Below are 20,119 nucleotides of genomic sequence, written 5' to 3' on the forward strand. Positions count from 1 at the left end.
GCACCAAGAGAGCCCCTGAAATATGGGCTTGAAAGTGGACGCTCCCAAGAGAAACCACTAATAGGGCAGTGACAGCAGCAACGAGAACGGACAGTGGCCGCACGAGGTCTGGGGACCCTGAACCACTGCCTTCCACCCCCAGCCTTCCCTTTGAATCTGCGAGTTAATTTCAAAGTTTCTTCTTGGGGGGATGAAACCATGTCGCTGTGTTGATTCCAAGCTCTTTGCTAGCAGCGTCGAGGGGCCTACTTGCATCCTCTCTCCCTTTACTGTGATAATCCCATCTTTCTGTTTTGATACGAGGTCCCAGGAAGCATCATTAACCAAAGCACGTACTCTGGAATCCACTCTCCGAGGGAAGAAAATTAGGCTCTCATTGAAGGAAGAATTACAAGCTCTGAATTCACAGAAAGGCAGCCACCCTCCGTGATTAATTTTTGAGGGAAGGAAAATTAAAAGCCTCGCCACTGGTGAACAGCACCCGCATTTTCATGAGCGTTTGCATGTTTCGGCTTCTCCGTGCACAGTGCTTCTCAACAACCTGTCAATCACGAGTCCTTATGCACAACTCTTGGGCCTTTGGGAATCAGGTTGAGTTGTTCTGTTTGGGAGTGAGAAGGGCCAGCACCCAGAAGCCAGGAGAGTGGGTGCTGTGCACCCTCCGGTTCGCTGTGCACCGTGTCCTGGGGGCAGCTGACTCACCTGCCCTTCTCTGTCCCCTTTGCCCTTTGGAGACCTGGGTGGTTTATGTTCCCAATTCGTTAAAAATTCAGTCAACAAAAATGGAAAGGTTTGTAAAGACCTCAAAAAGCCACCGGGTATAGGAGGTTTTTGAAGACCTCAGTAAACCACACGGGTCTTTGTAAGACCTTTGTGAAGGGTGGCGGATTCCTGTGTGGTCATCTTGGGCTTCTCTGATCACCATTCCCGTGGCCATCACTGGCCGTCTCTGGGCGAGGGCTATACCGTACGGGGAAAGTGTCCTACAAGTGTTGGGTTTTCTCTAACTAAACCCAGCGCTCCATCCCACCTGCAGGAGATGCTGGTGGTCCCAGCAGGGCTGGTCTGCCTTTATCATCCCTCAGCATGAGGGCACTGGCGCGCCGTTAGCCCCGTTCCCCGATTCCAGCTCCATCCTCCCGCCAGGACCTGCTTTTCCCAGCTTTAGATATTTATTTGCTATTTAGCCGTTGACCCATCGGGTAGCTGCCTTTGGGCGTAAGGGGGTACAGTATTGACTTTGGCAATCAAAGAAGAGTAAGGATCCGCCCACATGTGTTCAGGAAGCATTTGTCCCCGTGTGCTGGCAGGTTTTAGGGCAGTTGCCGAGCAGGAAGACCTTCTGACCTGGCCAGGTGAGAACCTGGCCATCCCGGGATTCATGACCATCAGTCCCGGGGTTTGTAAACTCTTGGAGGACTCACAGGGTGAAGGCTGATGTCAAAGCCACCGAACCTTCATTGCTCAGTCTGTGCTCCATTATTACATGTTTACCTTGAATTTACTTTTTTCTGATAATAATATTTGGCTCCTGGTCCCCCCAGCTTGGAGGCCAGCTGTGGGCTGGGTATGTGGCATGGGGCCACAGGGGACCACCGTCCGGTGAGGGGGCATCATGTCACCGCACGTGAGAGTCATCCAGGACACAGTGCTCAGCCTGCTGTCCGTGCATGGGGCCAGGAACAGGAGCGGGGCCGAGGGCTCGTGTTCCCTGTCCCGCGTCAACACGTCCTTGCCGGCGTTGTGTAGAAAACAGAGGAAAATTTGCTCCCGGTAGGACCCTTCTCCTGCCCCGTTGGCCTTATCCTGCTCTGCCACCAGTGGTCATGTCGAGGTTGGGGTGGGGGGTGTCTGATCTGCTAGCCTCCCTTTCTTTCCAAAGCACTTTGTAACCTTGCCTGCAGACCCCTCCCTGAAATACCCATGTTTGTTTTGACACCCACCCAAACGTGACCCAACAAGGGAGTGACTGGCCTGGGAATCTTTGTCCTAGGAATTATTTTGCAGGCTTTTTGGATAAGTGAAAGTCGGCATCTCGGTAGGATGGTGAACACGTCTCAACCCCCTGAGCCGTTTTGTGGGGCTCATGGAGGCTGGCACCTGAGTGCTCTGGGCTCCTTCGGGTTCTCTGTGGGCCCACCGCCCTCCTGCAGCTCTTAGCAACATCCGGACGCTCCAGGGAGCCGCGCTGGGTCCTCAGCCTCGGGTCCTGGCAAATTTTTCCCGATTTGAGATGGATTGAATACACGATAGGAGGACCTCGGTTTTCAGGGCTGTTTGAAGTGTGTTCTCAAACCCCATGCCCGTCCTTAAGGCCCTGAATCTTCCAGGCACGTTCTCGTTGCTGAAGGTGACTTGGCTTCTGCCCACTGTGACCCAGGTGCAAATCGCCAACCTCGTCTGCTTCTTGTGCAGACGCCAAAATGTTAGATTCTTACGTGCAGAGCTTATACTCTGATAGGCTCCCACAGGGGAGCCAGAACAAGGAGGCAGAAGCATGCGGGCACAGAGCAGCGAGCCAGGTTATGACCTGCCCGGTTGACGGTGCATCGAGGACTCATGGGCCTGGGCAGTGGGTGGGGGAGCAGAGGGCACCAGGTCGAGGGAGGATGAGTCAGCGGGAGCCGCGGTGCGCACACAGGGATGGGCTCTGATGCTCCGTGGCCCGTGGCACGGATGGACCGGGGAGCTGAGGCCAGCCCATCAGCTTCCTTCTCCACAAGGCGGGAAGTCAGGCCTGTTCCCTACGGGTTTTCCAAAGGCCAGACACACTTCCCATTGGTTCCTGGAAGGGACCGATGCCCCAGCGTCCCGCACAGCCCTGCATGTTCATTTCAGGAACAGATGTCTGGAAATGTCCGCAGTCTGCTCTAAGCTAGGATGCGGAGACCCCCGTTGGACCCTTGCTTTTCCACTCAACTCATGTGGGAACCAGGCTGAGCCCCTCTCCCCGTGTGCCTCGGTTTCCCCATCTTTACTGCAGTAAGAGCAGTTAACGTGAGATCGACCCTCTTAACAAATTTTTACCGGATAGTATTGTTGTATTAATGAGGGGTCTTTATGGCAGAGTTCTGGAACTTTTCTTCCTGAGTAACTGAACCTCTACTCCCATTCAACATTGACCAACATCTCCCCATTTCCTGCTCCCCCTCTGACAACTGCCATTCTACCTTCTGTTTCTCTGAGTTTCACTATCTTGGGGGGAACATTAACTGGAATCATACCTTATCTGTCCTTCTGTGATATGTTTATCTCACTTAGCATAACATCCTCAAAGCCCATCCATGTTGCTGCCAAATTGCGGGGTTTCTTCCTTTTTCATGGCAGAGTAATATTCCATGGTAGGAATGGACCACATTTTGTTTATCAATGGATGCTGGGTTTCTATCTCTTGACTTCTGGGACTCATGCTGCCTTGAATGTGGGCACACAAGATCCTGATGGCAATTGTTTGGATAAATAGCCAGAAGTGGGGTGGTCTGATCCCAGGACAGTTCCATGTCTGATTTCGTGAGGAACCTCTCTACTGTTTTCCATGTGAACATGTTTCTGCAGGCACCAGCTGGCCGAGGAAGCCAAGCTCCACGCCAGCGTGCTTTTCCCAGCACGTGCCGTGTGGAAAGACTCCCGCATCTCATCTCCTCTCTTTTGTAAAGTGGGAAGATAGTAGAAGAGATCTCAGGCACTTTTTTTTTTTATCTTGCTTTTGGTTCCAGAGGAAGCCGCTCGTGGGTGAAGCAGAAGTTGGAGGGGAGATGTCTTGGGTGGGACCTCGCAGGGAGCTTGTGGGCCAGCTAGGGACAGACACCTCCGTTCCGCATGTGGCTGGAAAGTGGACTGCTGTTGGATGCAAAGGAAGTTCTCTGGGCATTCCATCCCTGCCAAAGTATGAGGAATGCGGGGGGTACGGGAGTCAAGAGACTGTAGGCTTTACTGTGAGTTGAAGCTAGACAAATGTTTCCAAAGCCAGTGATGGAACTTGAGCTATTTCAGGAGATTAAGCTTGACAGCGGCTTCAGGACAGCTGCAGGGGAAACCAGGTGGTGCACAACGTAGTGAATTGCATAGAAAATGGGGACCCTGTTCCTGCTTGCACTTATGTTACATCCTGATGGCCCTTTCTCGCTCTCCATCCTGCCCTTCCATGTGCCATTCCTAAAAGATGCACAGACGGGTTGGGGAGATACTCACAAGGGCATGGGCCGTGTCACATGGGCCTCAGGGGATGTGCATATAGTTGCTGTGAGGCCAGATGCCTGGTTTGACCAGTGGGGCTAAAAACATCATCCTAATGCAGATGTATTTGATCATAGAAGATTGTAGAGGGTGAGTGGACATCGCCAGAGGAGACACAAGGTAAAGGCTTTTTTGGCTGAGAGTTGATGCTGTGTGTCCGTCCACCTGTAACTTATTTATATCCTGCGTACCAGGGACTCCATGGAACAAGGGTACCACACAGGAAGGGCACTGTGTGTATCAGTGTAGCTTCCCCAGAGAATGTGTTTGCACAATTTTGGAGGTACAAATCCAAAATCTGTTGTATAGGCCGGCAGAGTGGAGGCCCAAGAGGTGATGCTTCAGCCAGAGTTTGAGGGCCGTCTTCTGGAGGCATTCTCACTTACTCGGGGGGAAGGGGGGGGCGCCAGGCTTTGCACGATCCAAGCCTTCAGCTGGTTAGATGTGGCCCAGCCAGGAGCTCCATGATCTGCTTGACTCAGAGTCCAGCAATTCAAATGCTAATCTCATCCATGAACACCATCCCAGAAATATCCGGAAGGATGTTTGACCACATATGTGGGCCATGTTGATAAAATTGAGTATTCACCATGGATCAAGGATGTCTGAACAGGGGTGCCCTGGTAGGACAGAGCCCGGGCAGTGTTTGAGGAGGTAGAAGTCACTGGAGGTGACCAGCAGGGGACTGATGTGGTCACATGTCTATGTTGGAAAGATGACTCTGGCGTTACGGCGCCAGATAAATTGAAGGTTGTGTTGATTTCCTGGGACGACCGTAACAAGTGACCCCCAGCTTAGTGGCTTGAAATCGCAGACACTTATTCTCACACAGTTCTGGAGAGCAGAAGTCTAAAGTCCAGGTGTCCCAGGGCCACACTCTTTCTGGAGGTGCCAGGGGAGGCTCCCTCCTGCCCCCTCCGGCTTCTGGGGCTCCAGGCATTCCTGAGCACGTGGCCACCTCCCTCCCGTCTCTGCCTGCATCTCCACGTGGCTTCTCCTGAGTAATGTCCCACTGCCTCGGCCCTGCATGTACCCTCTTGATGCCATTTGGGGCCCACCTGCATAGCCCCGGAGAACGTCCCCATGTCACCATCTCTAGTTCCATCACACCCGCGAAAACCTTTACTATAGAAAGTCACCTTCGCAGGTTGAAGGGATCGGCGTGTGCTCGTGAATAATTTCGAGAGTCATTTTCAGCCTGTCGCAGAGGTCGAGACAGAAAATCAGGGCAGGCTTTGAGGAGGAGGCCGATAGAAAGGTGATGGCAGACGGTTGACGCGGTCAGAGCCGAGTCAGCGGTGGGGGCCGGAGAGACGTCTCAGAAGGAGACGGAGCAGAAGGCGTCTGGGGAGAATTGCACAATTCTTGGTCCATCTGTTCGAGGGTAGCCGATGCTTTTGTGCAACTCCAGGGAGACACGCACCCTCAGGATGTAGCGGGAATACAGTGGGTGAGAGCCCAGCAGGCAGGAGGGCCGCACAGGAGCGCAGGACTGAGACAGAGTGTGAGGCGCAGCCACGTAGCGGGCCATGTGGGCAGATTCCACCTGAAGCAGGATCCCTGAGAACACGCGGCCCCAATGGTGGGAGGCGCGCTGCAGGTGAGGGAGGGTCCCGTTGACATTTCAGAAGGACCGAGCTTGGAGAAGGCAGGAGCTGGTGTGAAAAAGTGCAGCCGGCATGGATGGCAGGTCCTCCCACGTCCATCTGTCTTTGTTCTGTGAGCCGGGGCTTGGAACGTCCTCGTGGCCTCTCTGTGTCACAGACTGCATTCATTTCACAAGTCGAGCTCCTCTGTTGCCGAGCCAGCATTCGCCTGTGCTGGTGGTCGCCCCTGCTTGGTGGCTTGGGACCCGCCCTCTTCCAAAACGTGTTCGATTTTTCTGTCCCCGGTGCCCAGCTCCCTGAGATGTTTCAGTTAGAGACGGCAAGAGAAGGGGGCTGGGGGTCTGCACCAGCAGCTGCGAGGGGTGGGCTGCAGGGTGCGGTGCGTGTGCCGGCCAGCGCCATGGGTTCAGGAGTTAGGCAAACTCGGAAAAAATGAGAGCTGGTCTCTGCCAGGGGCCAGCTGCCATGTGCAGGGCCAGCCCAGGCGTCTGAGTTTGCAGGATGAACACACAGCTCATGTGCTCACCACCTGGTGAGTTGAGCCAGTGACTATTTTTATGCACAGAGACTCCGGAGAAAGGCCAGGCTATGCCCAAAGGCAAGTAGGGGCCACCCACACGGCAGCCAGATGCCTGGTCCTTGCCCACCCAGGAGCTAGAAATAGCAGCAGCCTCAGGACAGCCCGTGAAGGGTCAGAGTGAGCACGGCTGGTAAGCGTGGGTCCGGGCTGTTCTGGGTTGTTGAGTTGCAGCAGGAGAGGAGAGATGGATGCGGGCACACAGAGCTCCTATTTGGTGTCAGGATTCTGTCTCCAGCATGAACGGCCCGGGTCTCTGGTCTACAAAGAGCCATTTCCACTTAGTCCACCATCAGTTTGGAGCTCCTTGCAGACCTCCATACCCACAGGTAGGAGCTGCTCAGGTCTCTGTCAACATCTCCACCTAAACCGTGTTTTATCATCATCCACTCACCGCCTCTGTCGGACTTTGCAACCCGATGGTGACGTGCTGCGTTATTGCACAAAGCCCTTCTAGGTGGTCTGAGAGCTGCACCCTTTGGCTTATAGAATCGGCTCTGAGCATCACGTTCTTGCTTCCAAAGGAGACAGAGGTCACATACTCATCTGTGTTCCTCCATCCAAGACCAGCCGGCCGGACAGCCACACTCCTGAAACCTTCATTTGTACACATAACGAGCAATGTTCTAGTTCCGAGGGACACTTATGCTTTTATTCCTGCGTAACTCGATGTCATCACCTCCAGTTGAAGAGCCTCCCAGGGTGGGGAGGGTTGGCTGTTTCCCAGATCCCCATGTTCAAAGGTCTCTAAGTCAATTTAAAATTTCCTCAAAACTGTGTATCTCCCTTGCCTAGAAATTAATTTGCAGCCTGGAAAAATGAGCTCTTTCCTTTGGCTTGAAAAAAAAAATTGCTTTTTAATTAAAAGTTGATTTTATATCAGCACCTGCTTCATTTCATTGCTCCGTTTCCTTCTTAGGCACCCGTTGAACTGAAGGTAATTATGTTAAATTACCTAGAAATGAAAACTTAAGTGTCTCTCAGAACTGAAAAGGACGACTTGTATGTGCGAACGTGCGATAAACGTTTGAAGTGTGTGGCCGTGAGTCGGCTTCTGAGGTCTTTACGTAGAAAGATTGATGACGGGTTCCTTTTGGGGGTTATCGGTTCCAATGGTCATGGATTGAAATGTGCTTATCAGACAGCCTATTAATATGCTGCGGTAGGATTAAAGAAACCATGTTAATGTTGAATATGATATTATAAAGTCAATGGGTACATTCACAGCTGTTGATACAGGGTCTACCCTGAGGTGGTCCTATACGGCATCCTAGAAATTAACCCCAAAAAGCAAGCTGATCTGAACCCCCAGCCCTGTGACACAATGCGTACAGTGGAAAACACAAAGCCCTTCTCATTTCTTATTTCCATTCTCTGGCCACAGGACCTGCTTGTATTTACTCAAATGCAATTAACCTTCTTGCTGCATAAACGTTATCACAGACGTCCGGCATAATAAGCATGCGTCGTCCACAGCAAAATGCTTTTTATAAAGAAAACCCACAGCGGACTAGCAGGGAGACGGTGACGAAGGCTTGGCTCCTGAGGGTGAAGCCCTCCAACCGAGCCACCGAACATGCCTCCGAGTCAAAGCATGGTGACACCAGCAGTGGGACATTCCACACGGAGAAGGGCTCAGCATACTGTTCTGTGATCCACGGCAACCGCAAACGGCAAACGATTGCTCTGCGGACGCCACTTGAAACCAAGTTCTTTCTGGGTCGTAACCATGTTGGTTATCTGAGACTTACCACTGAATAATCTTGCTAGAATTCAAAGAAAATCCAAGCGTCTAGGCCAACGTGTAAAATGAAGACTCTCGAAGTGGACCCTGGCGGGCTGTCCCCATGTGGTGGCCGTGTCCCCCCGAGAGAGGCGTCTGGGCAGCCAGCATGTGTCATATTTCACATGCACCATGAAGCCCTGTGTTCTTTGCCCGTGTGTCAAGGTGCAAATGTTTGGCGTGATCTGCTGGTTGACACAGCGCAGCTAATCCCCACACACATGCTGTCACCCAGCCAATGGCTAATTTGTCCAATTAGCAACCTAATTTTAAAAGCGCTGTGAAAATATCACCGTGCACGCTTTGTGGGTTTTGCCTGGGTGTCCCCTTCCGGATACGTTCCTGAGGGTGATTTTTGAGTCCTCACTCCCTGGGCCCTCCTTGTGGATATATTCAAGCCCCCGGTCTCCTCTGTCCTTCTCTGCCTTCCTGCGACATCTTTCCTGTCTCTCCTGAAGCCCCCATCCTCCTATGTAATAAAAACAGGAATTTAGAAGGAAAGAGGAGGTTATGGGGCGCTTGGTACACGTAGGGCGTCACGCTAAGACCTCTGCATGGCTACCTCCTGGAGGAAGGCACTGTTCTTTGCTCCACTTCACAGGTGAGAAAAACAAGGGGCTACGCTAAGGGGCACAGCTAGGAAGTACAGAACCCTGGACTCCAGCATGCCACTGGCATCGCAGCCCCTCCTCCCATCTTGAATGCCCTGTGGTCCCTCAGTGGTCACCTCAGTGTCCTTCAGTGGCTCCTGTTCTCCTCTTCCATGTGCTCGGCACTTTGGATACATTTAGAAAGCTCGTAAGCATCCTCTGCTCCTGCCTCTGGTTCACACCCCAAGAGTTCAGGTATCTCCTCTGTTGACTTTCACGCCTGCAGTTCACGAACCAAAGTGACGCAGGTTCCTCAGCTCATTGCCCTTGTCCCACCCCCCATGTCCGTTGTGGTTTGATGTGTCCTTGGTATCAGCGAGATGTCTTCTCGATGAGGACAGGCCCTGTGTGCTTGCTGGGGTGTGGCCCCCAGCTTACCAGGGATGGGTTTTTCTGTCATGTGGACGTCAGACATTTGCCTAGAGAACTGTACGACAGGCACCTCACAAAAACCCCTAAAGGATGTTTTCTTGGGGATCTGGAATATGAAGCTCACATTACCACCTTAGAAAGGTTCATTGTGGAGTCTGGGTGTCCAGGGTTCTGTGTTTATGCAGCGAAAGAGCAACGATATCCCCCGATGGTTTGGCACATTGCAGGTTGATGTTTCAGGTGATCCCCTCAGTCGACGTGAGTGATGGTCAAGCCAGGCCAGCCTGGGTCTAGTGTCCAGTGAATTCTCCACCTGTAAGTAGTCCTCCAAAGCTGGGGCGCCTGCCTGTGTGTCCACTTGTGCATCCCGGTCTTTGCTGGTGACCGTGGCAAGGTGAGTAAGATGTGCACACCAGTGCACGTGGCACTTCACTAATATCACCATCCCCACCGCTGCCTTGTGGGCTGTGGGTCCCGCTTTGGAAGCTCGGTTCTCCTTCAGAGCTGCTGGAATGGGAGGGCTGGACAGAGACCAACAAGGTGCTTGGATCATGAGGCCCAAAGGCATCTTGGGTGCACCTAGCCGTGAGCTATTAGAGCATGCATAGGTGGCTTGGGTGCTGTAAGCAGCCACCACGTGGTACGTGCCTAGAGCCCCAGACCTTTGCATGTTCACCTGGCATGGCTGTGAGCTTCCATAAATATCTGGAAGCAGAAATACAGGAGGCATGTTGGAGGAAGGCAACCCCTCCTTTATTTTTTCTCTCATTCCAAGGAAGGAAAGGGAAGGGGATCACGTTTCCTGCTTGGTGTCCTTGAGCAGAATTCGTTTTCTATTGCGCAGAGATATCCATGGCTTTGACGACCCTAAAGCTTTGCAGTAACCACAAAAAGGTCATTCCTCTGGGGACATGGCAGCTGTCAGGCGTCCCTCATGACGCCTCCTTAAGATTTTGAGTCTGAAAATCCATTGCGGTGGGATTTTGTTCACCGCTGAATGCATCCCAAATGTGTGTGCTTAAGAGTCGTGGCCCCGGGAGACGTGAGGCGATGCTTATTCTGACTTCGGGTTTCTTCACGTGTACACCAGAAAGTCAGCGCTGTGGATGGATGTGGGGACAGCTATGCAGAGAGTCAGAGTCAGTCCCCGCGAGGCCCCTTCGTGGAGCATCATTAGCTTAGGATAGAAGCAGGTGCAGAAGGAGGTCCTGGAGATAAACAGGATGAATGCAAGAAGCGAGCTATGATGTGTGTGGGCACATAGCCTCCCTGTCTGAAGGTCCGTGACCCAGGAAGGCAAGAAGCCGGCGGCCGGCACTTGAGAGAGTCTGACATACACAGAGTTGCTGAGCCTTGTCAGTTGACCATAGACAGAAACTTCCATACCGTGTCAGCAGACCAAGGAAACAACCTTATGGCTGGACGTGCTCAGAGCCCTGTGTTAGTGACATGGCTGTCAGTTGGGGGAGGTAAGGTAGAGCCTCCTGTCTCGTGATGGAAGCGCTGATCATGAGCGTTTGAAGGGATCACTCATGTGCTGCGATTGCCAAAGTGCTTTTACAGGCTGTGGCCGTCCGATTCAGCATTTCTCCTAATTTACAGACCCCTGTGTTACATTGCAGCGACTTCTTGGCATACCACGGGTTCACAGCTCACGTGAACCCTGCCAGAAGGTACAATCGCATCTGCCGACAAGGACCCCGGGTACGGACCGAGTGTCCCTCCAGAGGTCACACAGTTCTTGGGGTCATGATTATTACCCTTGGGTATCTTAAAAATGGTAAGAAAACGGCCACTCGGGCTAGAGGCGGAAAAGAAAGAGTCATGGAAACGTTGAGTGGATTGAGCCAAATATTATGACCCGTGAGAACATTTTAATGGCCCACCTTGCAAGAATGGGCAGATCCTTATAAAGTAAAAGACACACTTGAAATTAAGTTCCAGAAAGATAGCCAGGACTTTTCTGTGGTTAAATGAGAGTGGGTTTTTTCTATTGCTTGTGGTTTGCATCTGACACTGAGGAATGGACGGTACAATCCCCCCCAACCTTATTTTTTTGCCTGTCTGTGTGTCTGGAGTGAGATGCCCCCTCTATCTTCCTTGGCCTTTGCTATATAATATTTCAAAATACTTGCCTCACAAAATAAATGCAGAAATAGAGAAACCCATTGGGAATTTTCTCCCCACAGTGCCATTTGGTGGTGCCTGTTTGTACCCACACCCTCAGGGCGTTTCTGTCCCTGCCGTGTTCCTGTCTCCAGCTGGACCACCTTCCAACTGCTTATTTCTCGGTTGAAGATGCAGATTTACCTCCATAGCCACAGACTGCAAACGTCTTGTTTTTACAAACTGCACAGAAATCATTGTCTTGAGGCTAATGCATAGATGCCGGAAGATCACGGTGCTAGGGTTCTTGGTATTTTTGGAGTCTCCGGGTGAAAGGTTATTCTACGCAGATTGTGGAGTTGTTTTAATGTGCTGATTAATCTCATTGCTATTTCGCTATATGTGTAACAATGTAGAAATAACAAATATCCTTAGGATTTTTAAATCCAAAGGTGTCTTGGACATCACACTGAAAAAAGCTTCAGATGAGAGGATATTCTTACTGATATTTTGTCTCCCTGTGCCTTAATCTAAGAGAGTGATAAAAGAATATTTGTATTTTTCAGGGTATTTTGAGAACATGACTATCTCTAAAACATCATAGAAGAGCACCCGTGTCAGTGTGGGGTTCTGGGTTCTGTGTGGCACAGGGCGGGATGCAGGCTGGCTAAGCTTCTGCATAGCTTGCTGCCGAGCCTAGTGTAGTCCCATCATCTGGTCCCACTTTGCAGATACTAGGAGCTCATTTCCAGATCTGAGCATCTGGCTCCTCAGTGTGCTACAAATAGGGGCAACTCTAGGTACTGGGCTCCAGAGGAGCATAGTAGTTTCTGAGAAGGTCAAATAAAATTGGGATCTTTCCATCTTCATGCCAGCTTGAGAGATGGTAACCTTTGGGAGCAAGTACCCATTCTAGCTCACCTCCTTCGAGAAATAGTCCTTATTTTATTTTTAAAACTTTTAATGGAAAATAGTTGATGTAAAGTATAGTATTGATTTCAGATGTACCACATGGTGAGCATTTAATAATGTATGTAATTGTTGCATCGAGAAATATTCATTAAAGTAAAATGGAGCCGTGGGTACCACCACCCATTAGCATTTGACTATAGCCCAAAATGAAACCACAAAAAATATTTTCTGCTCCTCGATAATGTGAGCACTCTAAGATCGATTATGGAAACTATTCCCTACTCCTGTTTTTATGAGGTAAGCCCAGTAACTTTCTGAAGGTGTAACCATGCTGGACCATAGATGATATTTACAAAGGCAGTGAATTCTGCCGTGTCCGTCCTCTGAAAGCTTGAGCATAATTAATATAGTGAAGCAAGTCATTTAAGGATTCCCAGAGTCTGTGTTATTATCAGGGGAGCTTATTTAAGAAAAGGAGGCAGGCAGAATGACGAGAGGATGCATGAGTTTGTAATGGGGAAGCTATGTGTACAGCTGAGACACTATGTTCCAGTAGAATCTGAGGTTGTCACTTAGCAGAGATGGAAATACCATGTGGGACCGGGATACAGTCACTTTATGCACTGAGAAGTCCCAGAAGAATGGGACCTAGCAGACCTTCACAGGCCGGGGAGGTAAAGGTGGACTTTGAGGGTCTCCCACTGGTCAACCCATAGGGAATGTTCAGTGACCTGCAATTGCAACTTCTGACCCAGCCAGTAATTCACATTTTAAGGACTTGGGGAGATTTCTTAACTAAACCTTCTCTCAACCAAAGTTGAAGCGTTTACTTTGACCGTTGCCATGGCCGAGCAAATATTTTGCACTCTCACGTTTATTTGATAAATGGCAACTATGCCATGACAGCCGTGCTCCACATGGATTCAGATTGTTGACAGTGTAACTTTTTAGTTCATCACGGAACTTGTTCCTCCCCTGACTCCACCCAGAGTAAAGAGCGAACCCAAAAGGGAGAATCTCCTGATGAGATGTGTTTGGGACCCCAAAGAAAGGAGCCCTTACAACCCACCCTTTCTGGGGTACACATTTTGCAAAGTTAGGCTCAACGTGCTTCTTCGCTGCAGGTGGGGCTAGGAACGCAATGGCATGTCACCCCCATGATTAGATTTTGCCCTGGGATGATGGTGAAGGGACTTTGTAGACAGAATGAAGGTCTGAAAATGAGTTGACCTTGAGCTGATCAAGGGAAGACCATCCTGTGACCTAAAGAAGTGACTCCTTTAAAACAGACCCCAAATGGCAGAAATTCTCCCGCTGGCTTAGAGGAAGCACATTGCCTCATCGCGGGAAGGACACGTGGCAGGGAGCTGAGGGTCGCACTGGAAGCTGAGGACCAACCTTGGCTGCCAGCCAGGAGGATAACGGGGTCCTCGTCCCGCACAGTCGTGTGGACCTGAATTCTGCCGACAGTCTGAACGGGCCTGGAACAGTATCCTGAGCTCTCACACGACCTCAGCCTGCCTGATGTCTTATCAGCCTTGTGGGACCCTGCGTAGAGACCCAGCTCACCCCCACCCAGACTTCTGACTTAAAGAACTCTGAGACAATAAGTGGTGTTGTTTTAAGCCAGTAAGTTTGGGGTGATTTGTTACACAGCACGACTAGCTTGTGCAGATGGCTCCTGGAGCAGATGATCTGGGGCAGGGCGAGGAGGAGGGACTGCAGGCAGGTGGGTGTCGGGACTCAGTGGGTCCAGGCCGTGGGTGCTGCTGTGTGCACCCAAGGAACCTCCCTGCCTTCTCACCAGCGAGCAAGGAGGGGAGCCTGAGAGCCACTGAGGACGGTAAACACCTTAATGAGTTTGTGTTCTGCTGCTAGGAAGTGTGTCATCCCCTAAAAAAGCTGCTAATGTAAGCATTTTCACTGTGTACCCCACATCACTTCCTCAGGTCATAGCATCCCTAACAGATCCATAATAACCCAGGTTAGCATGCTAGTCATATGTCCACGGCAGAGCATGTATTAGAACTGGATTTTTCCTCCCCTTTTCCCACTCCTGGCCACCAAGCAATACTCTTTAATTATTTGAATTCTTTAAAATGACTGAGATTTATGTATGTCTGTATTTGTGTCTGTGTTTTAGGTTGTCTACAGGATGTATATAGGATGCTCCCCTTTTTTGTTTAAAGGTGTTACCTACATGATGGTTTAATGGCCATGTGGATTTCAGAATTGATCGCGCCATTCAATTTAATTAATACATTCAATTTAATGACCCATATCCATCACCTGGAATAGTTACCATTCCATGTGCACGGTGAGAACACTTAAGATCTCCCAGTAAATTCCAAATGTACGATATAGGATTGTTCACTAGTGTCACCATGCTAGAGTCACATGCCAGACCTAATTCTTGTAATGGAAAGTTTGAACTTTGAGCAGCAGACATGTCCCCATTTCCTCCACCCCCAGCCCTGTCCCTGCACAAGGGACGTGTCCCGTGTTGGGAGAACTTTGAAAGCTGTCCTGCTCAACTGACCCTGCTTCCCTATAAGCAGTGCCCCTCAGTGATACAGGATCGGGGTGGTCCCAAATTCACCCGTTAAGTTGCAAGGCGGGTAGATGGATGGAATCAATCGTAGGAGCCCTTTCCTTCTGGGAAATAAGTGCCTTTGCACACATTACTTTGCTGGAAATGATCATTTTCCCTAGTGCTGAACACACTTGCTTTTCTTTATCCAAGCAGGGGTTTTTATTTACATTATCGTTTATGATTTTTTTCATCTATATATAAATGTTCCCAACTAAGTGGTTTCTTCTCTTTTCCCTCCCTTCTGGGGCCACCTCTTTGCAGCTTTTTATAGCAGAGTAATGCAAAGGTCACCAGACGTTTCAGATCAGCCCTCTTCTGCCTGTATTTTGAGTTAATCAACAGAAGTGGGATGATCAGCACTTTGATAGCCTGAAAGAATTTGCTGGAATATGCACAACTCCCTCCCCCCTTTTTCTGGGATGCCATTCTTTTTTTATTTCGCTATTTCTCTCCCGTTCGTTGGTCTGATGAGTCCTCATTTCCTTGATTAGATAGTGATCATCGGTGTTTTCTCAGAAAGTGATTCATTTCCTGGAGATTTTCCTAGTTTCATTATAAATTTAACCTGTTATTCATACAGTTACAATTAGGAACCCACACTTTTAAAATCTTCTTCCTGCAACAGACCACTTCCTCTCTGTAAACTCACATGTTCAACCTTGTTGAATTTGTAATTCACCACCTTCTCCGGCCCCTGTTTTCTTTTTTATCTGTGGGTCCGTCAGATGCTCAGAGGGGTACCTCGAATCTCCCATAACAAGTCCAGTTCCCTCCATTTCTTCTCGCGTAGCTAAGCGTTCTTGAGAAATGCCATCCGATGTTGTGTTACTCAGAAGACAATGATCAGAGGCATATCAGTATCATAGCTTCACACGGGCGGAGCCCTGGGTCTGGGGATAAGGATCTGCTTTGTCCCATTCACGTTTTACTCTTGAACGAACCCCGTCTTGTATGATGAGGACCAGCGCCGCTTTGGAATTTTGCTCATCTGTGTGGTCATTTTCAGCTTTTAAATATTTAGTCCTCCCTTTTAATAACTCTGTAAGCAACATACAGAAATCTTCTCCTTTTCTAGAGCATTTGAATGCATTTTTCTGATAGGCTACTATTTTGGGCTTGGTATGAATGATAGCCACTTGGGGTTCACACCTTCTGTTTCAGACTGTGACCCCCCTTAGCTGCTTCTTGGATGTTCTGGTTTTGCTTGTCTTTGCTACTCACCTGTGTGACAGAGGTCCTGTTCATGGTCTCTTAGGGGGACGCTGAATACCCTCAAAACATTGTAGCTTCCATTTCTCTGATTATTCAAAGAGGCATGACAATTCAAAGAGGCATTCCCGGTGTCATGGAGAACAACAGTGGTGTCTCCCTCCCCTGCGTCCCCAGGAATCTTGCTGTATCATATCACCACACTTCTCACGATGCACACTGAGGGGAAGGGATGCAGCCCCTATGGGCTTCAGATGGATGTGACAGAGGAGCCCCTAGCAGGCATGACTCCCCGTGTCCTGGCAGAGGCCAGCCCTGGTGCTTCTGATCAGCGGGGGAACGTCTCCTACTCTGCAAATTGTCCTGCGTGGTCCTGTTCTCAGGGATGGAGCCCGCGAAGGCTTCCTGTCTGCAGTGAGGGCCCTTCCCCCCCAAGCTGTAAGGCTTGATTCAGGGGCTCATCTTCGCTGTGCGGTCACCCGCCTCAGCCATGTGCTCTTCCCCCATTCCTGGCAGTGACACCCTGCAAAGGGGAAGAGGTGGGGTCGGAGAGCACGTCCTGAATGGATGCAGCAAGTCGGGGCTGCTGGCGAAAGCATGCAGAGGGGGTAGCAAAGCCCGTTGGCTACCTCACAAGGCAATGGAAATGGAGCAGCGGCGTCCACGGTTCTCGCCCATTATGGCCCTTTTGCCCCGTGGAACACGGAAGAAGCATCTGATGTTCCAAAGGTCCGATAGCCGCGTCTGTTTCTGGAAGCAGAGTGTGCATGCCCAGTAGCCACAGTTACCGCAGTTCATAGCCGGAGTGTGGGCTTTCCTCTTGGTTTGGTTTAATACTCATGAGTCTTTTAGGGGAACATGAGAACCGTGTGTCGGGAATTCCTATACAGATGGTACCGTGTTCTAGAAGAGCGCTTCGGAACTGGCTGTGGCAAAAAAAAAACAAACTCCCTTTTCTGCAATCTGTCACAGATGGAGGCGGCCGTCGACAGAATAGAAACGATCTACTAGAAAAAAATGTATTAGAAAAACATGCAAAATGGAAGGCCTGCCCCATGTTGCTTTTTTAAAATCACCAAATTCAGCAAACATAAAATGACTGTCAATTTTTTTGAAAATTTTCTTCCAAACGGTTATCCTCAGTCTTGGAGTGGGTGTTACGGCGGAGCGGTAACAGACCGTACACAGGATGGTGCCCGTGTGTGGGCCTTGCTCTGGGGGACTCCCGTCCAGAAGCATGCCACCTTCTATTGACAAGAAGCAAGTCCCAGGTCCCACCCTCCCTCAGTGAGTGGGCATTGTCAAGAGCATGCCTCTTTGAGGGTATTCTCTCAGGGGATATTCTCTCAGGGGAAATGCCTCATTTTTTCCCCACCATTCCTTCGCAGATGGGATAGACCCTTCTGTGGTAGGTTGGACGGTCACCAGATGTCTCTGTCTTTTTCCAGTGGAATTTCTATATTGCGACCTGGCGTCCATGACGTCTATCCGGCAGTTCGTCCAGAACTTCAAGATGAAGAAAATCCCCCTCCATGTCCTGGTCAATAATGGTGAGTTTCAGTGGCGTCCGGGCGTGAATTCTCTAGCGGTCACGGGAGGGCAGGAGTGCAGGGTTCCCCAGGACATCCATGCATCCGTGTGTAGTTCATTGATGTTGCCATGTTTCATAGGTGTCTGTCGCTTCTGGGATTAGCCAGCATCGATTTCAGGGCATTACTTTCAAACGATGGCACGTATCTTATGAAACCCTCGCATTCCCACGAGAGTCGGCATTATTTGGCTTCCAGACTCATGGTGCCTTACCTCTTACTCAACTGCCTCCCCACAGCCACCATCCTCACAGGGACACGAGGAGCCACATGTCCCTTTCCTCTGCTTGTGACCTGTCCTCCTTTCCATCTTTATCACAAACCACCCTTGACCCGCAGCCCTCCTTCCAGCCACACCAAGCTCGCCGAGCCGATCCTCCTGCTCATTTAACAAAATATTCCATAAAAACGAATCCAGACTTCCTACGTCTATAAATGAGATAAATCATAAAAATAAGACAGCGAGACCAATAGATGTAACTCAGGAAGCTGCAACCATGCCATCTTTGCAAATATATCAAACATGTGTCCAGTAATTCGTATTTTGGATGGCAGAGAAAAAGTTACCTTAGAAAACCGTTGTGATTACCCTGAGCCCCCTGCATAATCCTGGATAATTTCTCTACTTTACCTTCATCCCTTCTCCAAAGTCCCTTCTGCCGCCCGAGGTACCATGTTAAGACATTCCAGAGGTCAGCATGCGGGTGACCCTGCAGGGGGAAGGAGCCCATGTCTTCCTCCTAAGGCTGAGTCCTTGTCCACTTGATTCAAGCCCCCTGGATGTGGTGGCTGTTGACGTGGCCCCTCTCTCATCTCTTTATTTTCCCTGTGTTACCATTTTTCTGCAGGCAGGAAAAGTGTCAGTGTAGGCCTGCTTCTCCTCGGTCCACTTGTGTCATTGGAAATCCTCACGTAACATGAGACATGGGTGGTTCTTGCTGCAAAGCTCAGAATGGCTTTAATTTTTGCCTTCTTCTCCACAGAGCTTTAATAATAATTTTTCATGCTTTCCCAGAGGGTCAGGCCCTTCCAATTATTTGCAGAAATAAATGATTTCCCAGGAAATGGCCATTTGCTTTGCTGAGCACGTATCAACCTTATAATTGAGTAGAATTACAACGCCGTGAAGCACCGGGCACAGAGATGAGCTAGCAGACCCGTGGCGATCCTGTCATTTCCCCTCTGTATTTAACTCCCTCGGGAATTAGTAACCGGAACACTTCACTCCAGAGCAATTTGGCGGTGGCGGGACTTGGAGGAATCTTGCTCTGTGTGGAATTTGTGAGGTTTTATACACACACAAGAACAGCTCCGTGTCCTCTTAAGGTCTTTCCTGCATTCTTTTGCTGCAGCCCTCTCACCCATAACAAGTAGACAGGAGTATGACTGACATCCAACACCTTTCTCTAACAGATGTTACTCTGTTGTGGGCCCACAGAATTTTAGAGGGAGACGTGTATGACCACATGGGCCGCCGTGGACACAGCACGGTGGTGGGGCTGCCAGCAGCCGACTCACCGGTGTCCCTCCAGAAGTCACCCTCCACCCCTGGCCTTTGAGATGACTCCAGGGGTCCTCTGAAGGCCCATTGTTCTTTATCTCTGCAGACTCTCAACCAGGCATGTGTGGGTCTCAGGAAGATGGCATTTGTCCAGAGCCCAGGACCCAGTTGACTTTGGACGTAGGGAGGATTGTGGAGGACCCTCCTTATGTACCCCGCAGATGGTTGGCTTTGCTTCCACCCGGGCGTCCTCCTCCATGTAGACCTTGCATCTGTGCTCGGCAGCTGCCAGCCTGCCCAGTGGCCCAGGGGCATCTCCGGACACACGACCCGTGCAGAGCTGCCAAGCCCTCAGCTGACAAGGCTCCAGGGCACACTCAGTTGATTTCTCTTGATTTTCCTTGAATTTCTTTGCCACTTCCTGCTTCCAGAGGCCGGTGTATTCCTTGGCTCATGGTCCCCTCCCCTGTCTTCAAGGCCAGTGACGTACCTGCCCAACACTCGCCCTTTCTGACCTTTGCTTCTCTTCTCTCCTTCTTTGATTCGGACCCTCCCTTCCCTCTTGTGAGGACCTTGTGAGGACGCTGAGCCCAGCCGGGCCATCAGGACCATCTCCCATCTCAGGATCCTTAATGCAATCACATCTGCAAGGTCCCTTTTTGCCATGCAAGGTTGCATATTTGCAAGGTCTGGAAGTCAGGATGTTGACATCTTTGGGACATTATTCTGTCCACACCCAGGATGAGGACGTAGGTATCTTTGGGGGCATTATTCTGTCCGCCAAATGGGGGTGAGGGCCTGGATGTCTCCAGGGACTATTATTTTGTCCACCCCTCAGGGATTAGGACATGCACACCTTTGGGGTCATTGCTCCATCTACCGCATGGGGACTAGCACGTAGACATCTTTACGGGGTCCTTCCTCAGCTCACCACACCTGCCTTGTGTATGCGCTGTCACTCAGGCAGGAGAAATACAGTGATAA

The 20,119-nt window shown here is 50.3% G+C and overlaps 1 protein-coding gene across 3 annotated transcripts in view; it reads left to right on the forward strand.

The window, feature by feature from the left end:
- The window catches only part of LOC130682170 (dehydrogenase/reductase SDR family member on chromosome X-like), a 108,319-nt gene that overhangs the window by 58,847 nt on the left and 29,353 nt on the right, over positions 1–20,119 (forward strand). For all 3 annotated transcript variants that reach the window (XM_057496323.1, XM_057496325.1, XM_057496324.1), the window contains one exon: positions 17,494–17,595. In XM_057496323.1, coding sequence (XP_057352306.1) covers positions 17,494–17,595 — 102 coding nt within the window. The remainder of the gene's footprint in view (positions 1–17,493; positions 17,596–20,119) is intronic.

Source organism: Manis pentadactyla, chromosome Y, assembly GCF_030020395.1.
Source record: "Manis pentadactyla isolate mManPen7 chromosome Y, mManPen7.hap1, whole genome shotgun sequence".
Taxonomy (NCBI): domain Eukaryota; kingdom Metazoa; phylum Chordata; class Mammalia; order Pholidota; family Manidae; genus Manis; species Manis pentadactyla.